We start from the raw sequence: 22,204 nt of genomic DNA on the forward strand, positions 1-22,204 counted from the left end.
GAGTGGATAGGTAACCAGTGCAATGAATGGTACATGGCAAAGGCAACGGTATAATGGTTGGTGAGGAATATGATCCTGGCTGCAGCATTCAAGACAGATTGGAGAGGGGAGAGTTTGGAAAGAGGGAGACCGATTAGTAGAGAGTTACAATAGTCCAGACGAGAATGAATAAGAGAAACGGTAATAGTTCTTGCAGAGTCGAAAATAAGAAAAGGTTGAATTCTAGAAATGTTTTTGAGGTGCAGATAACAATAGCGAGCCACTGATCGGATGTGGGGGTGAATGAAAGCTCTGAATCAAGTATGACCCCAAGACAGCGGGCATGTTGCTAGGGAGTAATGGTGGAACCACACACAGAAATGGCAATGTCAGGCATAGGTAGGTTACTGGAATGGGGAAACACAAGGAGTTCATTTTTCGACAGATGCAGTTTCAGATAGAGGGAGGACATGATGTTGGAGACATCAGTAAGATAATTACTGGTGTTTTGTAATAATGCAGGCGTGATGTCAGGAGTAGAGGTGTATAATTCTGTGTCATCAGCATAGAGATGGTACTGGAACCCAAATCTACTGATTGATTGTCCAATAGGGGCACAGAATACAAGGTGAAGAGGAGATGCCATTGTGATATCTTTTTTTCCTAAAGTAGGACAAGTCTTGCTGTGGTGCTAATAAAAATATGGATATCTTATAGCCTACATATTGTAATATATTGTTTATATGCTTTGATATAGTGTGGTCACTAGACCAAGGGTGGAATGTATTGCAAATATGAAATATGGTTGTTTGAATCCAAACACTATATATTGCAATATACTATGGTGTAATATCATTGATACTGAACTTTGATACTGAGCCACAAAGTGTTTGCTCTGTGTTAATACCGTAAAGGCCCCTTTACATTTAGCGATGCACCAGCGATCCCGACAACGATACGACCCGGTCAGGATCGCTGGTGCATCTCTAAATGGTCGATAGTGAGCTGCCACACAGGCAGATCTCAGCAGCGATGTAGCAACGCAGCAGCGGTCGTTACTTACCTTTGAGACGCGGCAATCCTGACGTCCTCCCGCCTGCGTCCACGCGTCGCTCATCGGCGCCAGCAGGAAGCGCCTGACGAGAAATGGAGCTGCGCGATCAGCGACAGACAGCGGGGGAGCCAGTCAGAGGTAAGTATCACACACAGCGATACCGCTGCTGCGTCACAAAATCGGTGACGCTTTAGCGATATCGCTATGTGTAAAGGCCCCTTAAGACAAGGTTAATTGTTCTGTGGTCTTTGAAGCTGTGTGTTTCAAATATTCATTATCCTGATTTGCACACAAGTGACCACCGTGATATTTGCCTTGTCAAACAGTGATAGATACTGAATACTTTCTCTTTTCTATACCCTGCCAATTGGGTTAAAGGAATTGGGGGGTGGTTGATGGGAATTCTACAAGGAGCTTTCCATCTAATTCTGTGTGGTATTCTAATATATATATATATAGGGGTAAGAGTTGCGTGGTGTATTCTTACACATGTGCTGGGAAAAATTACAAAGACAATAGGAAAAACAACAACTGTACAGATAATGAATATTTATGCTGCTTGAACAAGGAAGTCTTGTGTTCAATAATAGTATGATGCTCAGAGACAAGGGAGACCAAAATGTTTTGATGGTTTCATGTAGCAATGGTCATGCATGACATCAATAATCAAGGACCGATTGTGATACAAATGAGACAAGTATGTGTGTGTGACTGGGTTACGATAGGTATCCAGTTTTCAGAATAGGTGATTATGGAAGTCATGCTGCCCATATTCTACCATCTTAGAGCGTTATGCTATGATCATGAAGAGTTAACTTTGTGACAAGCAACATATGGGGGGAACTTTGAACAGTGACAGACAACCTTGAAGCATTGTGCTATTAAGAGACATGCCAGTGGCAAATAAATCTTGGGTTGGTGCAAACAAACTTTAAGGTTGTAGTAGTCTATAACAAACAAACAGACCTTGAAGTCTTGTGCTGTTATCAAGACAACAACCTACTGTGCAATTGCAAGATACTGATGATTCAGCCTAAACATACTGCACAGATGTAATAGGGGAGGATGTGGAAGTTGTGTATAAAAAAAGGGGCCCGGTTCAGCGAGGTAGGGACATTTCCAGAAGGTATCGTGGACACACGGTTTCTGTGATGACAAGACCAGAGTATTTCCTTCTTGCTGACACTGTGGTCCCTCCAGTGGAGAAGTGATGTTACAATACTTGGTAATGTATAGTATTGATGCTTATTTCTCTATGTACTATAATTCATATTAATTGTATGAGTCACATGAAATGAATTAACAAAACAGGGTAATATTATATCTGCCATTCCATAATTTATCATTATCCTGATGTAATCTTAATAAATTGTTACATTATTGTTTTACCATAAAACTGTATTCAGTGTGCCTAATTTGTATATTAGTGAGCATTATGTAAGTAAGGGCGTACCCGCCCTGTCACTTTGACGTGGTAAAACACTTGCAGTCTCCTGGGGTATGTTAACTCATTAGCACAACATGTAAATAAGATATGACAAAACGATAACACCTGCGTTTCTTACAATACTATTAGTTGAAGGCAGTTTTATGCACTACAAAATCTCCTGGACCTGAAGTTAAAGCGCATTTTTCTATTCATCAGTGTGAGAAAAAAAAGAAAAAAGGAGCCTACTAAATAATACAAGTAAATTAAAGACATTCAAGCCACTATAATAATTACACAACAAAAATGAAACTCACCATGACAAAGCTAGGGTTATTCCTGTTTCTCCAGCTGAATGACGGGACACTGATCTCTGGCGCATTACCATGGAGCACTCGGCAAGCACTGTGCGTGTGGCCACTTAGGATAAGTCTCGGCTGAATCAGCCACAGCAGCTACAAGAGAAAAATGTAATAACTCATTCCTAAAATGTATAGGCTTCACTCCTAGCTTTGCCTTGTACCTGTCTGTCCGCTCTCCAGGTGGCAGAATATCCTGGTATCTGTACTATTGCTCCTGACCTTGTCTTGTACTTGTCCTTGCCACCCCCCAGGAGGCAGAATATCCTGGTCCCTGTGTCTTTTTTTCCTGTACCTTGTCTCGTACTATTAGCTTGTCTGAACTCAGTCCTACCTCTGTCAGTCTCCTTGTCTGTGGCTTCTTTCCCTGCTGCGTCTCTCCTTGTGTCCTCTGTCTGCTTATGCTCCGCACTCTTGAGGCTTTGCCTGCTCATTACCCTTGTGAATCTGACTGTGCTCTGCCTGCTCCGTACTCGTGACTACCTGTGCTCCACACTCTTGCGGTTCTGCTTTGTTCTGGTTCTGCTACTGCAGAACCTCTTGCCGCTCTACAGCTCCTCCCCGTAGCCTTGCGGTTCTCCTCTTGTGTGAACAGGTCCAAACCTGTTCCTTCTTACTCCATTTCTTCCTGCCAGTACCTGCACCTGCTGTGTGAACAGGTCTCTACTTGTTCCTCTATACACCATTCCTTCCTGTCAGTACCAGCACTCGTTGTGTGAACAGGTCTCTCTGCCTGTTCTTCCATACACCATTCCTTCCTGTCAGTACCAGTACCTACACCTGCTGTGTGAACAGGACCCTACATATTCCATACACCACTCCTTCCTGCCCGTGTCCCTGTGCCTTTCCAGTTGGTCCCTGTCTGTGCCTCAGCCGTGCCCGCCTGCCAGTGCCTCAGCCGTGCCCGCCTGCCAGTCTGTTCTGTTTCTTGTGCCTGTCGCCCATACAGTCTCCCCAAGTGGGGTCAGCAGTTACAGCCAGACACCACCCTGGAGTGGCACCTGGCAGCTGCCTGCCGCACAAGCCTGACCTCACCATCAGAGGCTCCAGCGAAAACCAAGGCAGATGTCTTAGTCATGCCCCTTCCAGGGTAGTCTGGTTTGTGGCACAGTGGGGCCACAACCCCCTGGCTCGCGCCCACCAGTCAGGGCGTGACAGTTTGCACAGGCCATGGTCTCCACTGTATCCCATGTCCTTCCGCTCACAGGGCATGATGAACTTTTTCTTTACCCGTATGAGCAACCGGAAGAATTTGTTCCGACCAGGGTAGTTCAGATTGATACACCAGACCACATCATCGTCTCTAATGATATCTACAATCAAATCCTGGCTTATGAGAAGCTCAACCCAGTAGACCCGCCAGGGTAGTCTGGTTTGTGGCACAGTGGGGCCACAACCCCCTGACTCTTGACCACCAGTCAAGGTGTGAGACTGATATTATCTCTCCGGTCCTGATCTTTGGCTTGTTTTCTCACTTCCCCCCTTGTCTGTGTCCCTGGTTACTGCGTTCCTGTCCGTCTTCGGACTTCGGCTGGTATTGCACTATTCTCCTGTCTCATCCCTAGGATCCTGCATTATTCTCCGGTTACTGACCTCGGCTGTTCTGACTATTCTCCCGACGCTGTTGTCTCTCGCTCTCACTCTCTCTTATGGGGGTTGACTATCTCAAGCCACTCCCCCGGTGATCACGTGTCTCGCCAGGTCCTGCTCTGGTGTTGCTTTGCACACAGCGGCGGCTGCACGCGCCTACACGAGACTGCAGCCCCCTCCACTACACTCCCTCTGGTGCGTACACTTAAGACGCACAATCAGCGTGTCTTTACAATTCTATAATTTTTTTTTTTTTTTTTTCATTATCTATATTTATTATAACATATCTACATACTACTACAGATTTTGTATGAAGTTAGAGGCATACAAGTGCTGCAGTGCGCAGAAATCTGCCCAAGAATGAAATGTGAAAAACATGAATAAAACAGTGCTCTCATTACCATCAGTATCGCCTGGTTAGAGTCATACAATATACAAGAGCCATATTAATGCAGTGGAATTACCCAGCAATAAGTTAACAGCCCATAAATGAAAAAAATGCTCTCATAAATATCTGTATCACATAATAATAATAATAATAATAATAATAATAATAATAATAATAATAATAATAATAGATATAGCTGAGCCATATTTGGGCTGTGCGGGCACTACCACATCCCATTGGGTAAATAAGGCTCAGCTATATCTTTGATGATTATGTGATACAGATGATTATGTGATAAACATATTTATGATTCTCTTTATTCACAATATTATCAATTTTAAACAGTACTGTGGATAGAGAATATACATGTCTTGCCTGCTCACCATTCTTTTGCATGTTTTCATACTGCTGTTTTTAATTGTTATTAAATGTCTTTTCTCTTTGGCAATTTGTTGTCTTAATAAAGCCTTTTTTATTGCTTAATCATGCTGTGTGTGCACTCTTGTGCTCTTTTTTTCTCTTTGCGTGTGTTCACATTGTCTCAGCACATTGGTTGCACCAAGCTACATGAATTGTTTGATATCTTGTGGTGCCCACCATCCTCCTTGTTTAGGACCTGCCCCCTCCCCCGATTATAATAAAACGTATTTTTCTTCTCTTGCAGGTCGGATCGGGGGCTTATCTACAGCATTATAGAATGCTGTAGATAAGCCCTGAAAGGCAGTGGCCGCATCTTATACCGGCCAAAACTGCTGACAGGCTCGCTGTAAATGAAAAAAGGGAATAAAGTTGTACGGTGGAGTACTCTCATTCACTGAACACAAGAAGAGACTACTGCAGCCACAAACCACCAGTCAAATGGTATAAAATAATGATTTACCATATTTTTCAGACTATAAGATGCATTTTTTTTCCTCCAAAATCTTGTAGGAAAGTGGGGGGTGCTGTTATATATATGTCCCCTGTGGCTGTGGATGAAGGGGGGAGGAGAGAGTGACAGTAGGCAGGAGACGGCTGCTAAAGAAAATGAATATTCACTGCTCGCCACACCCAACAGTCCCATAACACAAATTATCTGAAAGAGTTTATCCTCCAGTTCTCCTTCAAAAATCGCGATAGTCCGCTATGCGTCCTATACCGCCACGCCAAACCCAAAAGCAGTTAAGTATCGCATATCCAAGTACAAATCTACAATTAGATGCAAAAACCTCCTACTGACCCTCCCGTCCCACGTTATCTTAGTAGGTCACAAGATTACACAACTCAAATTCCAAGTTATCGAACATGTACCCCCTCTGCAACGAGGTGGTGACCGGATCCACCTCCTTAAATGGAGGGAAGCCTTTTGTATCCGTAAATTGCAGTAACTGTCTCCAAAGGGCCTCAACAGAGAAGGTATTGATGGATTCACCACGCTTCCCCAATGAACTTTGAGTGATTACCTTCTCAAGAGAAAGTGTAAGGGCCCCGTCACACACAGCGACTCACCAGCGATCCCGACAACGATATGAACTTGTCAGGATGGCTGGTGTGTCGCTACATGATCGCTGGTGAGCTGCCAAACAGGCAGCTTCACCAGCGACGACAAGCGGGCACGTCGCTGTGTACCTTAGTTACCAGCGCGCTGATGCAGGGAGCTGGTAACCAAGGTAAACAGTGGGTTTCTAAGTGCCGCGCGGTGCTTAGAAACCCACTGTTTACCTTGGATACGAGCTGGGAGCTCGCTGGTCGTTGCTCTCCCGCCTGCCACACGCAGCGATGCGTGCTGGCCAGCGGGAGGCCAACGACCCAAAAAAAGTCCAGAGCTTTCAAGAACGATCAGCGATACCCGGCAGGAGGGCTGGTCGCTGATAGATGTTACACTCAGCGATCTCGCTGGTGAGATCGCTGTTGCGTCACAAACCTTGTGACTCAGCAGCGATCTCGCTAGCGAGATCGCTATGTGTGACGGGGGCTTAAGAAAGATGTTGTCTTGCCAGGTTTTTAATAATGTCATTGTAGGAGTATACCACTGGATATTGATGTTCTTCCACCATTTCATCCTTAATAGACCTTTACGCATACAGTGTTTATTTTTAATATACTTCTAAATAAATCATTATTTTATACCATCTAACTGGTGGATTGTGGCTCCTCCAGCAGTGGTTTCTTCTTGTGATCATTTGTACAAAGAATGAAATGTCAGGACTAAATAGAACTATCCAGACCTGACACTTTGAAAAGTGACTGTTAAACCAAGAGGAAAACTGTATAATGTGGACTACACAAGTGTAAAATAAGCATATTAAAGGGTTTAGAAGCTCAGTGATTTTTTTGTCTTTGTAGAGCCAAGTTGCCTGGTCAGCAAAGCCTTCTTCTACCAACATCACACCTCTGCTGTGCAGAAAACCACCATGGTTACTTACCGTTAGCCGGTTTTTCCGGAACCCATGACAGCACCACCTGAGAGAGGGATCCGCCCCGCCAGGACAGGAACCTACTGAAATATAAGGGGCGGCACTTCTCCCCCGCTTCAGTTGGTTACAGAGCATTGAGAGGACTTCCCGGTTAGTTACATGTTTATCCAACACCACATCACACAAATACACCGTTAACGTGCACACCCATACGGTGAAAAAGGGGGGGGGGGAATATACGGGTGCTGTCATGGGTTCCGGAAAAAACAGCTACCGGTAAGTAACCATGGTGGTTTTCCCTTCACCCATGACAGCACCACCTGAGAGATTTTTGGAGACTTCGAACACCTTAGGAAGGGACCACCTCTTGCAGCACCCTTCTACCAAAGGTTAAGTCAGCAGAGGAGGATAGAATTAATCTATAGTGTTTAAAAAAGGTTGAGGGTGAGGCCCAGGTAGCAGCCTTACAAATCTGTTCAATTGATACCTCTGCTTTCTCAGCCCAGGAGGTCGCCACGGCTCTGGTGGAATGAGCCTTGATGCAGTCAGGAATCGGAACACCACTAGCTGAGTAGGCTACACTAATGGCCTCCCTAATCCATCTGGCAATAGTCCCTTTCGATACTCCGTAACCCTTCCTGGCACCCTGGAAGGCTACAAATAGGGACTGGGACCTCCTCCACTTGCTAGTTACTGATATATACTCTAAGAGGGCTCTTAACGTCTAGATTATGGAGTTTCTCCTCTCCTGGGTTTTTTGGATTGTCACAGAAGGAGGGGAGGACAATTTCCTGGCTTCAGTGAAAATCTGATACAACTTTCGGTAAATAAGCAGGGTCTGTTTTTAGGACAACCCTGTCCTGGTACACCTGGGGGTTAACTGAGAGGGCCTGCAAGTCACTCACTCTACGTGCCGATGTAAGGGCCACTAAAATAATGGTTTTTATGGTAAGATTTTACTGGTAGTTGTTGCACTGGTTCAAATGGCTCTTTCGTGAGAGCTTCTAACACCAGGTTTAAATCCCAGGGAGCTATTTTTGGCAAAGGGATTGGTCTAGACCTCTGGCAGGATTTAATGAATCTGGCCACCCATCTGTTGGCTGCTATGTTGCAGCTATATAGAGCACCTAGTGCTGAAACTTGTACTTTGAGTGTATTTACCGCTAGGCCTAGCTGTAGTCCTGCCTGTAAGATCTCTAAGATGGCCTTGATCGGGGGTTCTTGGTCTAATGGTCTTCCTAGGAACTGCAGAAACTTATTCCATGTCCTACCGTATATTAGTTGTTATTGGCTTTCTACTTTTCGTCAGTGTAGCCACCAACCCAGGGGAGAACCCTCTTTTTTAAAAGTGACCTCTCAAATTCCACACCGTCAGATGGAACCCCTTGGCTTGCGTGTGGAATACCGGACCCTGAGCTAGCAGGTCTGGAATCTCTGGCAGCACCCATGGATCTGAGAGGGACATCATCTGTATTAGTGAGAACCAGGGCCTTTTTGCCCAAAACGGGGCTATTAAGATCACTCTGGCCTGATCTCTTATTTTCTTCACCACTGCTGGGATTAGCGCTACTGGAGGAAAGGCGTAACCCAGTTTAAAATTCCACGGAATTTGCAATGCGTCCACTGCCCATGGGTCTTCTTTTGGGTTCAATGAACAGCATCTTTTTACCTGCCTGTTGCTTTTGTTGGCAAAGAGGTCTATTATTGGCTCTCCCCAGAGTTGTACTATCTTCTGGAACACTAAGTGATTTAGGGCCCATTCTCCTTGCCTCAATGTGTGGTGGCTTAGGAAAACGACTTGTATGTTCTCCGCCCCTCTGATGTGTAAGGCTGTTAGAGAGTGTAGGTGTCGTTCTGCTCTGCGAAAGATTTCGTTGGTTTCGCTCACTAGGGAGTGTGACATTGTCCCTCCCTGGTGGTTGATATAAGCCACTGTCACTTTGTTGTCCAACATGATTCAGACATTGCGGCCTTCTAGACTGGGGATGAATATCCTTAGGGCCTTGTTTACTGCCCTTAATTCTCTTAGGTTGGAGAATGCGTTTTGTTCTTGGTGTCCCCAGGGCCCCTGGGCTGCCCGTCCCCTCAGGTGTGCTCCCCACCCCGAGGAACTTGCGTCCGTTAGAATCACATCTGATACTGGCCTGTGCCATAATGTCCCTGCTACTAGGTTTGTTCTGTCTAGCCACCATCTGAGAGAGTTGACTTTTAAGGAAAGTTCCAGACTTCCTTCTAAACGCCCTTTTAGCAATTTCTGTGCTGATAGGATCTCTACTTGCAGTTGAAGGGTATGAAATTTTGCCCATCTGACCACCGGAATACAGGCTGTCAGTGTGCCCAGTAAGGACATCGCCCCTCTCAGGGTCGTGTGAGGTTGGTCTATTGCTGCCAGGGTCATATTCCTCACCTTTTCCACCTTGGCCTCTGGTAAAAGCCACTTTTGCTGTTCCGAGTCCAAGATGAATCCTAAAAACATTTGCCTTTTCAGGGGTTGTAGCCTTGACTTTTTGACATTCACCATCCAGCCCAGTCTCTGTAGGGTATTTGTTACCCTTTACACCTGTTCTGTGCAGTGATGTTCCGAGTTGCCCACAATTAGAAAATCGTCTAAGTAGGGTATTATAATAGTGTTGTGGATTCGGAGGAAGGCTGTCATCTCTGCTACTACCTTCGTGAACACCCTCGGGGCTATAGATATGCCGAATGGAAGGGCTCTGAACTGAAAATGTCTGAGGTTGCCCTGAATGTAGAGAGCTACCCTTAAGTATTTTTGGTACTCGGGATGGATCGGGATGTGGTAGTAGGCATCCTTTAAGTCGACTATGGCCATAAAACAATTGTGGTGTAACAGTTTTATGGCCGAAGTCACTGACTCCATTTTGAAGGTCTGGTTTTCTATCCATTGGTTGAGGCTTCTGAGATTTATAATCGTCCTGACTGAGTGATCCGTTTTTTGTTTTTTTATTAGGAAGAGGGGTGAATAGAAACCACTTCTTTCCTGCTCGCTTGGAACCTCGATCAGAACGTGTTTGTCCAGCAGACTTAGGATCTCTGCCTCTAGGGCCAACTGCTCTTCTAACCCTTTCCTGTCAGGGGTCACCACAAACTATGCTCTCGGTCGTTGAACAAAAGGAAATTTTAGGCCTTTTTTTTTTTTTTATGATGTTTAAAATCCAAGTGTTGGAAGATATATTTTCCCAGGCCTGATAAAAGAGCATCAGTCTCCCCCCTGCAGGGATACCAGCGTGATTGTGTGGACTTCTTTGTGGATGAAGCGGCTCCCCCAAACATGAATCCAGACTTTTTCTTTTGTCCTCCCATCTTTTTCGATCCCCCGGAGGACGGTCCCTATTGAATTTTCCCCTCCGAAAGGGCGGTCGTCTTTGATCTCCCGTAGATCTGGGGAAGCCCTTTTTCCTGTCCCCTGCTTTTTCCAGGATGTCGTCTAAATTTTTACCAAAAAGAAATTGTCCATCCAGGACAGCCTTTAAGCCATAATGCACGCCTTGCGGAGTTTGATAACCCTGCGGCCCTCGCCGTCAATCTCATGGAATCGGCAGAGGTGTTGGCCAAAAAGGCGGCTGCTCCATGTAGAAGATACATATCTCCCAAAATTTTTTCCCTTCACACCTTGGATGCGAGCTTTTCTTCTAGCTGCTGTAACCAGATCATTAAAGAGCGGGCTGTGCAGGTGCCAGCTATTGCTGGTTTCAGTCCCCCTGCAGCTGCTTCCCATGCATGTCTTAGGTAGGAGTCTGCTTTTTTATCTAGCGGATCTCTCAGCACTCCTGAGTCTTCTAGGGGCAGGGCCGACCTTTTGGATGATCTGGATACTGCTGCATCAATTTTTGGGACCTTGTCCCATATTTCTGTATCTTTAAGCTCAAAGGGATATCTCCTTTTTGAGGAGGAGGGAAGGCTACCTGATCTTTCAGGTTTCTTCCACTCTTTTTCAATGAGCGCCTGAATTTTCTCATAAGGTGCGCTTTTTCCTCTCCTGTAACCCCCCCCCAAACATTACGTCTTCTAGGGACTTAGCTGCTTTCTCCTCCTGTAGGCCCATGGTTGTCCTAATGGCCTTAAGGAGAGCGTCTGTATCCTCTACCGGAAAACACGGCCTGCCCTCTGCATCACTATCCGAGGAGGAGGACCTGCGTTCGACCTGAAATTCAGACGAAGAAGAGTCTGACGAAGAAGTTGGGGAGTCTCTCCTACTTTTTTTTCTTTAATAATATTTTAAGGCTGGTTTCACATGAGCGCTTTTTTAGCGCATGCACGGCCGGGGGTAGCTCCGCCCTCGAGCCGGCTCTCTGCCCGGCGTGCCCGCCCCCCGCCCACAAAGTCGGGTACCGGACTCTGAGGCTGTGTTGGAGCATGCGGTCTGCGATCTCTCGACCTCGAGGAATCCCTCGATCTGTGGCTCGGGCGGCTGCTGCTCTTGCTGCTTGAACGACTTCCATGTTTACGTACAGAGGTCTGCGACGGGAGCAGAGACGGTGGAGACGGTGAACGCTCCTGCTGTGACCCCATTGTAACACCTGGCCGTCCTGCTCCTTGACCTCCTTTTGTAGGTGTATCCGGTGAGTGGTCGGTACCCCTCCCCCCTGCGACCGCCGGCCGCTCATCCTCCTGCGGTCGGCGCCGCACCAGGCGCCATGTTGCCGTCGCGTCCGTGACGTCAGTCGGCGCACTCCCAGGGTGCATCGCGCCGCTGACATCAGATGCTGGAAGACGCCCCGACTTCCCCTGTCGTCCCAGGGAGAAGGATCGGGCACGCGCAGGGGGAGGGAGGCACGGAGGAGAGCCCCGCTGCTGAGGCCGCCATATCGCACCCGCACGAACCCGGGGCCTGCAGGAGGAACCCCAGGGACTGCGCCTCCAGGCCACCGACGGCCGGCGCTGCAGGTAAGCTGACCTGCTCTTCCTGCGACGGGACGGCCCTGGGTCAATCTTCATCCATGACAGGCACTGCCGCTGTCAGAATGGGATCCTGTTCCAGGACAGGAACCCAACTGAAGTGGGGGAGAGGTGCCGCCCCTTATATTTCAGTAGGTTCCTGTCCTGGCGGGGCGGATCCCTCTCTCAGGTGGTGCTGTCATGGGTGAACGGAAAATACACAGTGCATGTGCAGAGGACAGATTGGTAGTAGGATGGCAAAATATTTCCATCTGCTCTTGTGTAGGTCTGAGACAGCTAAAGAAACTACAACACATGTATTGTGTTTCAAAGGAGGCTGCTCATAAATATACCAGGTCAAATGACCCTGCCTCTATATCCAATGGACAAGATAGCTGTTCTTTCAGGATTTAATAAAAAAGAAAAAAAAAAAATGCTTTGCAAACCAGGGAGCATATGGCTTCACAAAGACAAAAACACAGCACAGAACTACTAAGCAAACACATTAGTCAGCTGGTCATCTTAATGTTCCCCATACATTTGTGATTCTTATACCCTAACATTAATCCAATTGTTTGCAATGAACCAAACCTTTTGAGAAGCATCCTGGGAAAGGACATCATAGTTCTCCTTAAACAAAACTTTCTTTTCCTCGCGAGTAGCAGAATCTTCTCCAGTGCATGCAGAGTCACTCTTACGATACAGAGGATAATGCTGAAAAAATTGAACAAGGCTGAACTCAAAACATCCATACATCCCTGAAACAGGAAAGAGGGCAGCAGGATTGGTTTCCATCTTGATTTTTTACCTTTGTTTCAACTAATGTGTGAAATGGTGGGGGTTTATTGCTTGCTTAGTGTTTAAGGGCCCCGTCACACATAGCGATCTCACTAGCGAGATCGCTGCTGAGTCACAATTTTTGTGTGTGACAGCGATCAGCGACCGGCCCCCCTGCCGGTATCACTGATCGCTGTAGGAAAGCCCTGGACATTTTTTTGGTCACTGGTCTCCCGCTGGCCAGCACGCATCGCTGCGTGTGACAGGCGGGAGACCAGCGATCAGCTGGTAACTAAGGTAAACGCAGGGTTTCTAAGCATGGTGCTGTGCTTAGAAACCCGATGTGTACCTTAGTTACCAGCGCACTGATGCAGGGAGCTGGTAACTAAGGTACAGTACACATCAGGTTTCTAAGGGACGCACGTCCCTTAGAAACCCGATGTGTACCTTAGTTACCAGCTCCCTGCATCAGCGCGCTGGTAACTAAGAACACAGCGACGCCGCACGCTGGGCGTCGCTGGTGCTGATCGCTGGTGAAGCTGGCTGTTTGACAGCTCACCAGCGATCATGTACCGACTCCCCAGCGATCCTGACACGGCGATATCGTTGTCAGGATCGCTGGTGAGTCGCTATGTGTGACGGGGCCCTAAGTGTACCTGTGGTTTCTGATGCCTTTACAGAACAAGGGAGCAGTCTTACGGCCAGAAATGTGTGTGTAACTGGAATATGACATGACTTACAGGAGTTATTTTTATTTATTTATTTTTTAACAGTTTTTCCTTTTGCATGTTCCTGCTCCAATTTTCAGTTCTCTCTGTGCTAGTGGATGGAAAGACTAACCGCTATATTTCCTATAATCTTTGTGTGGTTTTCCAGCTTTCCTCCTCTATCTAGTATACGATCAAAACAATCAGCACAAATTATTCCCACCAGGAATTGTTACATATAATAGGCATCAACTCAAATTAGACATGAAGGCAACCAAATCTAGGAAAAACTAATTAAATTATCCAAGAAACAATAGTATCTTATAACATAATATTTATGTTATTGAAATTAAACATACATTAAAATGATAGAAAACAGAGTATCACTACTAAAAAGCAGGAAAAATTATTAATGCTGTGTACCCACGTAAGCGTTTTTTTTTTCACGTTTTTAAGCATTTAACCCCGTTAAAAACACTTCAAAATCGCATACAAGAAGCATCTCATTCTTTTTAATGAATTCCGCAATTTTTGCGCACATGATGTGCTTTTTTTCCCCGAGAAAAAAAAACGCATCGCAGAAAAAAAACGCAGCATGTTCATTAATTTTGCGGAAAAATCCACATTTCTAACTGTATTCTATGAGCGGGAGGATGCTCCTGTACAAAACGCAAAAAAAAAAAAAGGAGATTTTTGTGTACTCACCGTAAAAGCTCTTTCTCTTAGCCTCTAATTGGGGGACACAGAACCATGGGTGTCATGCTGCTGTCCACTAGGAGGCGACACTATGCATAATCTGAAAAAGATTAACTATGGCTCCTCCTCTGCAGTATACACCCCTGGACGGCGTCAGCCTTCTCCAGTTTTGTGCAAAAGCATTAGGAGGAACGTAACAGAAAATAACAACCATGCCTGTAAGAAGGCTACTATGCACGAGCTCAAAGAACAATATGAGAACTCAACCGTAAACAACGGCCCGTAAGGCCAACAGGGTGGGAGCTGTGTCCCCCAATTAGAAGCTAAGAGAGAGATTTTACGGTGAGTACACAAAAATCTCCTTTACTATGTCGCCTCATTGGGTGACACAGAACCATGGGACGTCCCAAAGCAGTCCCTGGGTGGGAAACAATGGACGAATATTGTGCTAGCAGGACCCTAAACTTGGGGCACTGCCACCTGCAGAACCAGTCTACCCAGGCTCACGTCCGCTGAGGCCTGGGTATGAACACACTAGTGTTTCGTAAACGTGTAGGCTAGTCCAGGTGGCCTTCTTGCACACTTGTTGTGCCGAGGCCTGGGGCCGGCCGGAAGAGGGGAACTGTTAAGTCGGTAGGCCTCATGTATGGTGGACTTGATCCACCTGGCAAGGGTAGCCTTGGAAGCCGGCAGGCCCTTGCGACCACCTTCCGGAAGAAAGAAGAGGGAATCAGACTTCCGGAAGGGTGCAGTCATGGACACGTAAATCCGCAATGCTCCGACGAGGTTAAGCGTATGCAGAGCCTTCTCCACTCTATGAACCGGAACCGGACAAAGGGATGGCAGTGAGATTTCCTCATTTAGGTGAAAGGTGGACACAACCTTCGAAAGGGTACAGTACGGAGAACCACCTTGTCCTGGTGAAAAGCTAGGAAAGGCCGTCTGCAGGAAAGTGCTGACAATTCAGACACTCTGCGTAGCGAGGTGATTGCCACTAGAAAAACCACTTTCTGTGACAGAATGCAGAGTGGAACTTCTTTAAGGGGTTCAATGGGTGGTTCCTGCAATGCTGTCAGGACCAGGTTGAGGTCCCACGTTTCCAGTGGATGTCTGTAGGGGGGAACCAATCGGGAAACTCCCTGGAGGATAGTCCTTACTTGCAGTTTGGTAGCAATGCGCCTTTGAAAAAAGTACTGAAAGCGCTGACACCTGACTCTTAAGCGAGCCTAGGGATAGCTTGGCGTCTAGGCCCGATTGAAGGAAACCTAGTACCTTCGGGAGGGAATAAGAGAGTGGGACTTGTCCATGAGATTTGCACCAGGAAAAGAAAGCTCTCCAGGTACGATAATAAATCTTGGCGGAGGCTGGCTTCCTTGCCCTGATCATGATCGCACTGACATCCTGTGAGAACCCTGCCTGGGTTAGAATCCAGGTTTCAAGGGCCATGCCGTCAAATTGAGAGCCCCTGAATTCTGATGGTAGAACGGACCTTGTGACAGAAGGTCAAGACGGGCGTCTGCTGTAAGTTGTACGATGTCGGCGTACCATGAACGTCTGGGCCAGTCCGGCGTGATCAGGATGGTTGGAACTCCCTCTTGTTTGATCCTCCTCACGACCCTGGAGATCAGGGGAAGGGGTGGAAAAATGTACAGGAGCTGGAACTGGGTCCAGTCCTGGACCAGGGCATCCACTCCGAGCGACCGCGGGTCGTGTGTCCTGTCCATGAAATTGGAGACCTTGGCATTGAGATGGGATGCCATTAGGTCCACATCCGGGGTTCCCCAGCGTTGACAGATCTGGTAAAAAATTTCGGGGTGGAGAGACCACTCCCCCGAATCCATTCCTTGCCTGCTGAGGAAGTCGGCTTCCCAGTTTTCCACACCCGGAATGTGGACCGCAGAGAGTACCGACCTTGTGTCTTCTGCCCAGTGGAGGATATGTGCCACTTCTCTCATCGCCTGGGCGTTGCGGGTCCCGCCTTGGTGATTCACATATGCCACCGCCGTGGCATTGTCCAACTGTATCCATATGTGCGAGGCTGCAAGCAAGTGATGAAAGGCTCTCAGTGCCAGGAAGATGGCCCGGATTTCCAGGATATTGATGGGCAAGGTCGCTTCCATTGGTGACCACTTGCCTTGTGCCCTGTGATGTAGGTGCACCGCACCCAAACCTGTCAGGCTTGCATCGGTGGTCAGGACCTTCCATTGACCTGAGAGAAAGGGTTTTCCTCTTGCAAGCGAAGTTGGCTTGAGCCACCAATGTAGGGACCTCCTGGTTGACGATGTCAACCGAAACTCCCTGTCGAGGGAGAAGGGATTCCTGTCCCAAGATCTGAGGATGGCTAGTTGAAGAGGCCTGAGGTGAAACTGGGCAAATGGCACTGCCTCCATTGCTGCTGCCATCCTGCCGAGGACTCTCATGGCAAACCGGAGAGATCGGGGAGGATTGCTTATGAGTGTGCGAACTCCCAGATGTCTTGTTCTTGGGAAGGAGCACCAGACCCCTGGAGGTGTCGAATAAAATTCCGAGGAAGGTTAGAGTCTGACTCGGGGTAGTCGATGATTTTTGTAGGCTGACTAACAATCCCAGACGATTCAGTGTGTCTATTGTGATTGAGACACTGACCTCGCAGTCCTTGAAGGTGGAATACTTGATGAAAAGGTCGTCCAGGTACGGAACGACTAGAATGCTTCTGGAGTGTAGAACGTCCATGGTGGCTGCCACGACCTTGGTAAACGTTCTTGGAGCCGTGGCGAGTCCGAACGGGAGAGCGACAAACTGGTAGTGGTTTTGGTTGATCGCGAACCTGAGAAACCTTTGATGGGCGGGAGCAATTGGTATGTGCAGATATGCGTCTTGTATGTCTATGGAGGCAAGGTATTCTCCCTGCTCCATGGATGTTATGATGGACCGGAGGGACTCCATACGGAAATGACGGACCTGTACATATTTATGGAGCTGTTTTAGGTCTAGTATGGGCCGGACGCTGCCTCCTTTCTTGGGAACTACAAATAGATTGGAGTAGAACCCTCGGAATCTTTCGTTCGCGGGAACCGGCACTACGACTCCTGCTTGAAGGAGGAGACCGCTTGGTGGAAGGCACGAGCCTTGTCTGATGGTGTTGGTGGAATAGAGAGGAAGAACCGGTTCGGTGGAGTGGAAGTGAACTCTATCTTGTATCAGGAAGACACTATTTCCCTGACCCACCTGTCTTCTGTAATAGGCAGCCAGACTTGCTGAAAGAGTAAAAGTCGCCCGCCTACTGGTGGGATGTCTTCCGGAGTTCGTGAGTCATGATGAAGCAAAGTTCTGAGGTTTTCCTCCCTTGGGTTTCGCTTGGCCTGCTTTCGACTGCCAAGTCCTGTCCAGTCTCTGCGCCGTCCGTGGGTTGTCCCTGCATGGAGAGCGGTTACGATTTTGCGCTGGGCGCGAGACGGACCAGCCCGGAGAGTTCCGAAAGGATCGGAATCGTGTCTGGTTTCTCAGTTTAATCGTGCGTTTAGGTTTCAGTTGAGGGAGACAGGTACTCTTACCCCCAGTGGCATTGGATATCATTGTGGCCAACTTTTCGCCGAAAAGCCTTCCACTAAGGTACGGAAGATGCGTGAGGGACTTCTTTGAGGCCGCATCCGCTTTCCATTCTCGCAGCCAGAGGATACGCCGAATCGTAATGGCGTTTGCCGCTATCCCCGCTAGCCCTCTTGCTGAGTCTACGGCTGCATGAAGCATGTAGTCTGCTACCACTATCTGAACTGCTTGGTCCGAGAGCCCGGTATTTGAAGCTTGAAGACCCCACTGCAGTTTTTTGGCCCAAGCCAGGATGGCCTTGGCCGCCCAAACTGAAGCGAACGCAGGGGCGAGGGAGGCCCCTGCCGCTTCGAAAATGGAACGAGCCATGCGTTCTACTTGCCGGTCTGCTGCGTCCATGAGGGTTGAGCTATCTGGCAGAGAGAGTAGGGTCTGTGCTGCTAGTCTAGATACCGGGGGGTCCACTTCGGGTGGATCTATCCACTGTTTGGTGTCCTTCTGTGAGAAGGGGTACTTCGCTTCCAAATATTTGCGATTGGCAAATTTTTTCTCAGGCTGTGAAAACTTCTTAGTAAGTATCGTCAATCTCATGGTGATTAAGGAAGACCTTAGGTGGTTTCAGAACACTTTCGAAGCAAATCTTAAGTTCTGGGGCTGGCTCTGAAATTTCCAGCACCCGATGGATGGCAGAGATTATGTCCTCAACTAGCGCTGTATTGCTAGGGGGAGAAGGTACCACGGACCTCTCCGTTTCGTTGTCTGAGTCGGAGTCACAGATGCCTTCCGAATCCTGTGTATTGCTAAGGTGTTCCCTGGTGGGCGATCTGGGGCAGAGGTCTTCTGTGGTGGGGGATCTCTGTGGTGAACTGCACTGTCTGTCTCTGACAGGGGACTGCCTAGGAGACCTGGAATGACGGTGTCTCTCCCTGGGGGGGGGGGATGACCTTGTGCTATAGGAAGACTCAGGTGATCGCGACCTGTGGGTCCGCTTAAGTCTGTGAGAGTCGGAAACAGCATGTTCCTGAGACAAGCTGTCCGTTTGCTGGGTAACGTTCATAGCCGGGACATGACCCTGCAGAGCTTGCAGCAATGTAGCGGTTAAGTTATCTATGGACTGTGTCATAGACTCCCATCACGTGATCGGGGGTCATCAGTTCATCGGCATGACAACCAGAGGTCTCCTCTATGGTTGTTGATGCCGGATTGCTATGAGCGCCACCCGGTGGTCGGCGCTCATGGCAAGGCTGCAATTCTACTACATAGAGGCAATCTGAGCATCGCCTCTATGTAGCAGTGCTGATCGGGCTATGGCAGCTTCTAGCCTTCCATGGAGGCTTTTGACGCATGCCAAAAGTTAAAGAAAATTTTAAAAAAATATTAAAAAAAATTAAAAAATATAAGTTCAAATCACCCCCCTTTCGCCCCATTCAAAAAACAATAAAAAAAGAAAATCAAACACACACAGATTTGGTATCGCCATGTTCAGAATCGCCCGATCAATAAAAAAAAAAAAAAAAAAGGATTAACCTGATCGCTAAACCGCGTAGCGATAGAAAAAAAAAAGCGAAATGCCAGAATTATGTTGTTTTTGGTTGCCGCGACATTGCATTAAAATGCAATAACAGGCGATTAAAAGATTGTATCTGCACAACAGTGGTATTAGTAAAAACGTCAGCTCGGCGCGCAAAAGATAAGCCCTCACCCAGCCCCAGATCACGAAAAATGGAGACGCTATGGGGCTCGAAAAATTGCGCTTTTGCTTTCACAAAAAAAAAAAAAAAGCGCTGGAATTTTTTTCACCACTTAGATAAATAAAAGAACCTAGACATGTTTGGTGTCTATGAACTTGTAATGACCTGGAGAACCATAATGGCAGGTCAGTTTTAGCATTTAGTAAACCCAGCAAAAAAGCCAACCAAAAAACAAATGTGGGATGGCACTTTTTTTTGCAATTTCACCGCACCTGGAATTTTTTTCCCCGTTTTCAAGTACATGACATGCTAAAAAAAACAATGGTGTCGTTCAAAAGTACAACTCCTCCTGCAAAAAATATGGCAATATTGACGGAAAAATAAAGTTATGGCTATGGGAAGAAGGAGAGGGAAAAATGAAAACCCAAACCGAAAACAGCTCCAGTAATGAAGGGGTTAACGAAAAATTAAAACGTGACTTTTTGGAATAAGGGGAAAAAGAAAAACAAAAGCGCAAAAATGTAAAATTGCAACGTTACAAAGGCACAACTATCATACGCAAAGCTAAGAAAATGTAATATATCGTATCATAGAAATGTCAATTTTTTCACTTATTAGACTCTCCTCGGTCAGCTACCTACAAATTAAAGTACTTGCTCTCAACATGCACTAAAAACTGCATTACTAACCTGCAATAAGATTGGAGCTGATGGAGGCAGCGGATGAACACCTCTACATTTCTTGGCAGATTCTGGATGATTTGTCTATCAATGATAAACAGTGAATTCAGTGTACAAATGTTGTCAAGCAAATAAAACTTCCTTCTGACTCTTCAAGCAGGGGAATAAGTAAATGCATTTGGTTGCAGATGAAATTAGTATATCAACTTTACTAGCTAATGTCTCTGCAACCGAGATAAGAAATTAAAAAATAAAAACAAGTTTTATTGAGTTCCGCAAACATTGTTCTACAATGTGCTCAGTTTGACATGCTAAAACTTGTGAAAGGTCCTCTGTAAAAACTAAAATGCATTGAAAGAAGCTAAGGCCTCTTTCACACTTCAGTTTTTTGCCATCAGTCACAGTCCGCCAAAATTTGAAAATGGCGGATCCGCTTTTCTTGTTGCGGATCCGCCATTTTCCCCCCTTGGGATACATTAGTGGCGGAATTTGACGGATGGTCGTCCGTTGCGTCCGTTATTCGGCAGATCCGCAAAATTCCTTGCGGATTCTGTCTGAGGGGGACGGAGCATGTAATGTTTTTTTTCGCCATCAAAATGGCGGATGATGGCGGATCCGCCGTCATCCGCCATGCGGTAGAATGGGCGCCTATGGGCGGCGGATCCGCGATTTTGCGGAATCCGCCGGCAGGATCCGCAAAATCGCACTGCGCATGCCCAGAAAAAAAAGATACTTTTCCAGACAGTCCCAAAACTATATAAGATGGGCTAATTGGGCCCAGACAGCAAGCCAGCCAGACAGCAAGCAAGCCATCCAGCCTGCCAGACCACCCATCCAGCCTGCCAGACCACCCATCCAGCCTGCCAGACCACCCACCCAGCCTGCAGCCACACAGCTATCAAGAGGCCTGCCAGTACCAGCTACCAAGTGTGAGTATACCTATGACATTTGTGTGTATGGCCTGCTAGTGTGTAGCGTGTGTGTGTGTGTGGTCTGCGAGTGTTGCATGTCTGTTTTTTTTTTATATTTTTTTTTTTTCTGTTGCTTGTGTACTGCATTTTATTTTCATACAACTGTAATTATATTGTATTTTTTATGCTGCGATTGCTGCGATTGAGTGGTGTATGGTATGTGGTGTAATTGGGCCCAGACAATCCGGCACCAGCAACACTGAAGACTCCAGGCAAGATATCAGACTGCAGCCTGCCTGATAGAAGATTGAACTAGAGCTATAAAACCTGTCTGCACAGCTGCAAGTCTACCACCTGCAAGACCCCTGGAGCGTGCGTGTGCGTGTGTGTGTGGCCTGTGAGTGTAATGCATTTTTATTTTTTTTATTTTTTTCTGTTGCATGTGTACTGCTTTTTATTTTCATACAACTTTAATATTGTATTTCTTGCTGTGATTGTGTGGTGTAAGGCCGGTTTCATATTTGCACTTTATAGCGCAGTGATAACCTGCACACGTCCGCCACTAATCCCCGTCCCATCTGGTCATCACCGCCTACTAGCACACATGGACGCTTGCGATCTGCACACCCTATCTTTAGTATGGGGTGCGCAGATTGCAAGCGTTCATGTGCGCTAGTAGGTGGGGATTAGTGGCGGACGTGTGCAGGAAATTGCTGCGCTATAAAGTGCAAATGTGAAACCATATTGTATGGTGTTATTGGGCCCAGACATCTACATCAAACACCAGCCTGACTGTATCAGTCAGGCTGGTGTTTGATGTAGATGTCTGGGCCCAATAACGCCACATACAATACCATTTAGGCCGGTTTCACATTTGCACTTTATAGCACAGCGATTTCCTGCACACGTCCACCGCAATTACCGTCCCATCCGGTCATCCCCGCCTACTACCGCACATGAACGCTTGCGATCTGCGCACCCTGTCTTTATCATAGGGTGCGCAGATGGTGCGCTGGCAGGATTTTACCGTGTGCTGCGCACTTTTGAAGGTGTGCCCTTGTGCGCCAAACGCAGCATGTTGCATTTTGGCGCGCACGGCACACCTTCAAAAGTGCGCAGCACACTG

General features: G+C 47.1%; 1 protein-coding gene across 10 annotated transcripts in view; it reads right to left on the minus strand.

Annotated features, from left to right (window-relative positions):
• The window catches only part of MPPE1 (metallophosphoesterase 1), a 111,699-nt gene that overhangs the window by 37,078 nt on the left and 52,417 nt on the right, over positions 1–22,204 (minus strand). For all 10 annotated transcript variants that reach the window (XR_012221278.1, XM_073550988.1, XM_073550985.1 and 7 more), the window contains 3 exons: positions 20,177–20,251; positions 12,680–12,802; positions 2,777–2,914 (listed from right to left, as the gene is read on the minus strand). Coding sequence is in view for 9 of the 10 variants with exons in the window: in XM_073550988.1 (XP_073407089.1) it covers positions 2,777–2,914; positions 12,680–12,802; positions 20,177–20,251 (336 nt within the window). In the remaining variant the exon portion in view is untranslated. The remainder of the gene's footprint in view (positions 1–2,776; positions 2,915–12,679; positions 12,803–20,176; positions 20,252–22,204) is intronic.

This window comes from Dendrobates tinctorius, unplaced genomic scaffold (assembly GCF_039654945.1).
Source record: "Dendrobates tinctorius isolate UK_male_01 unplaced genomic scaffold, ASM3965494v1 ptg000171l, whole genome shotgun sequence".
NCBI lineage: Eukaryota > Metazoa > Chordata > Amphibia > Anura > Dendrobatidae > Dendrobates > Dendrobates tinctorius.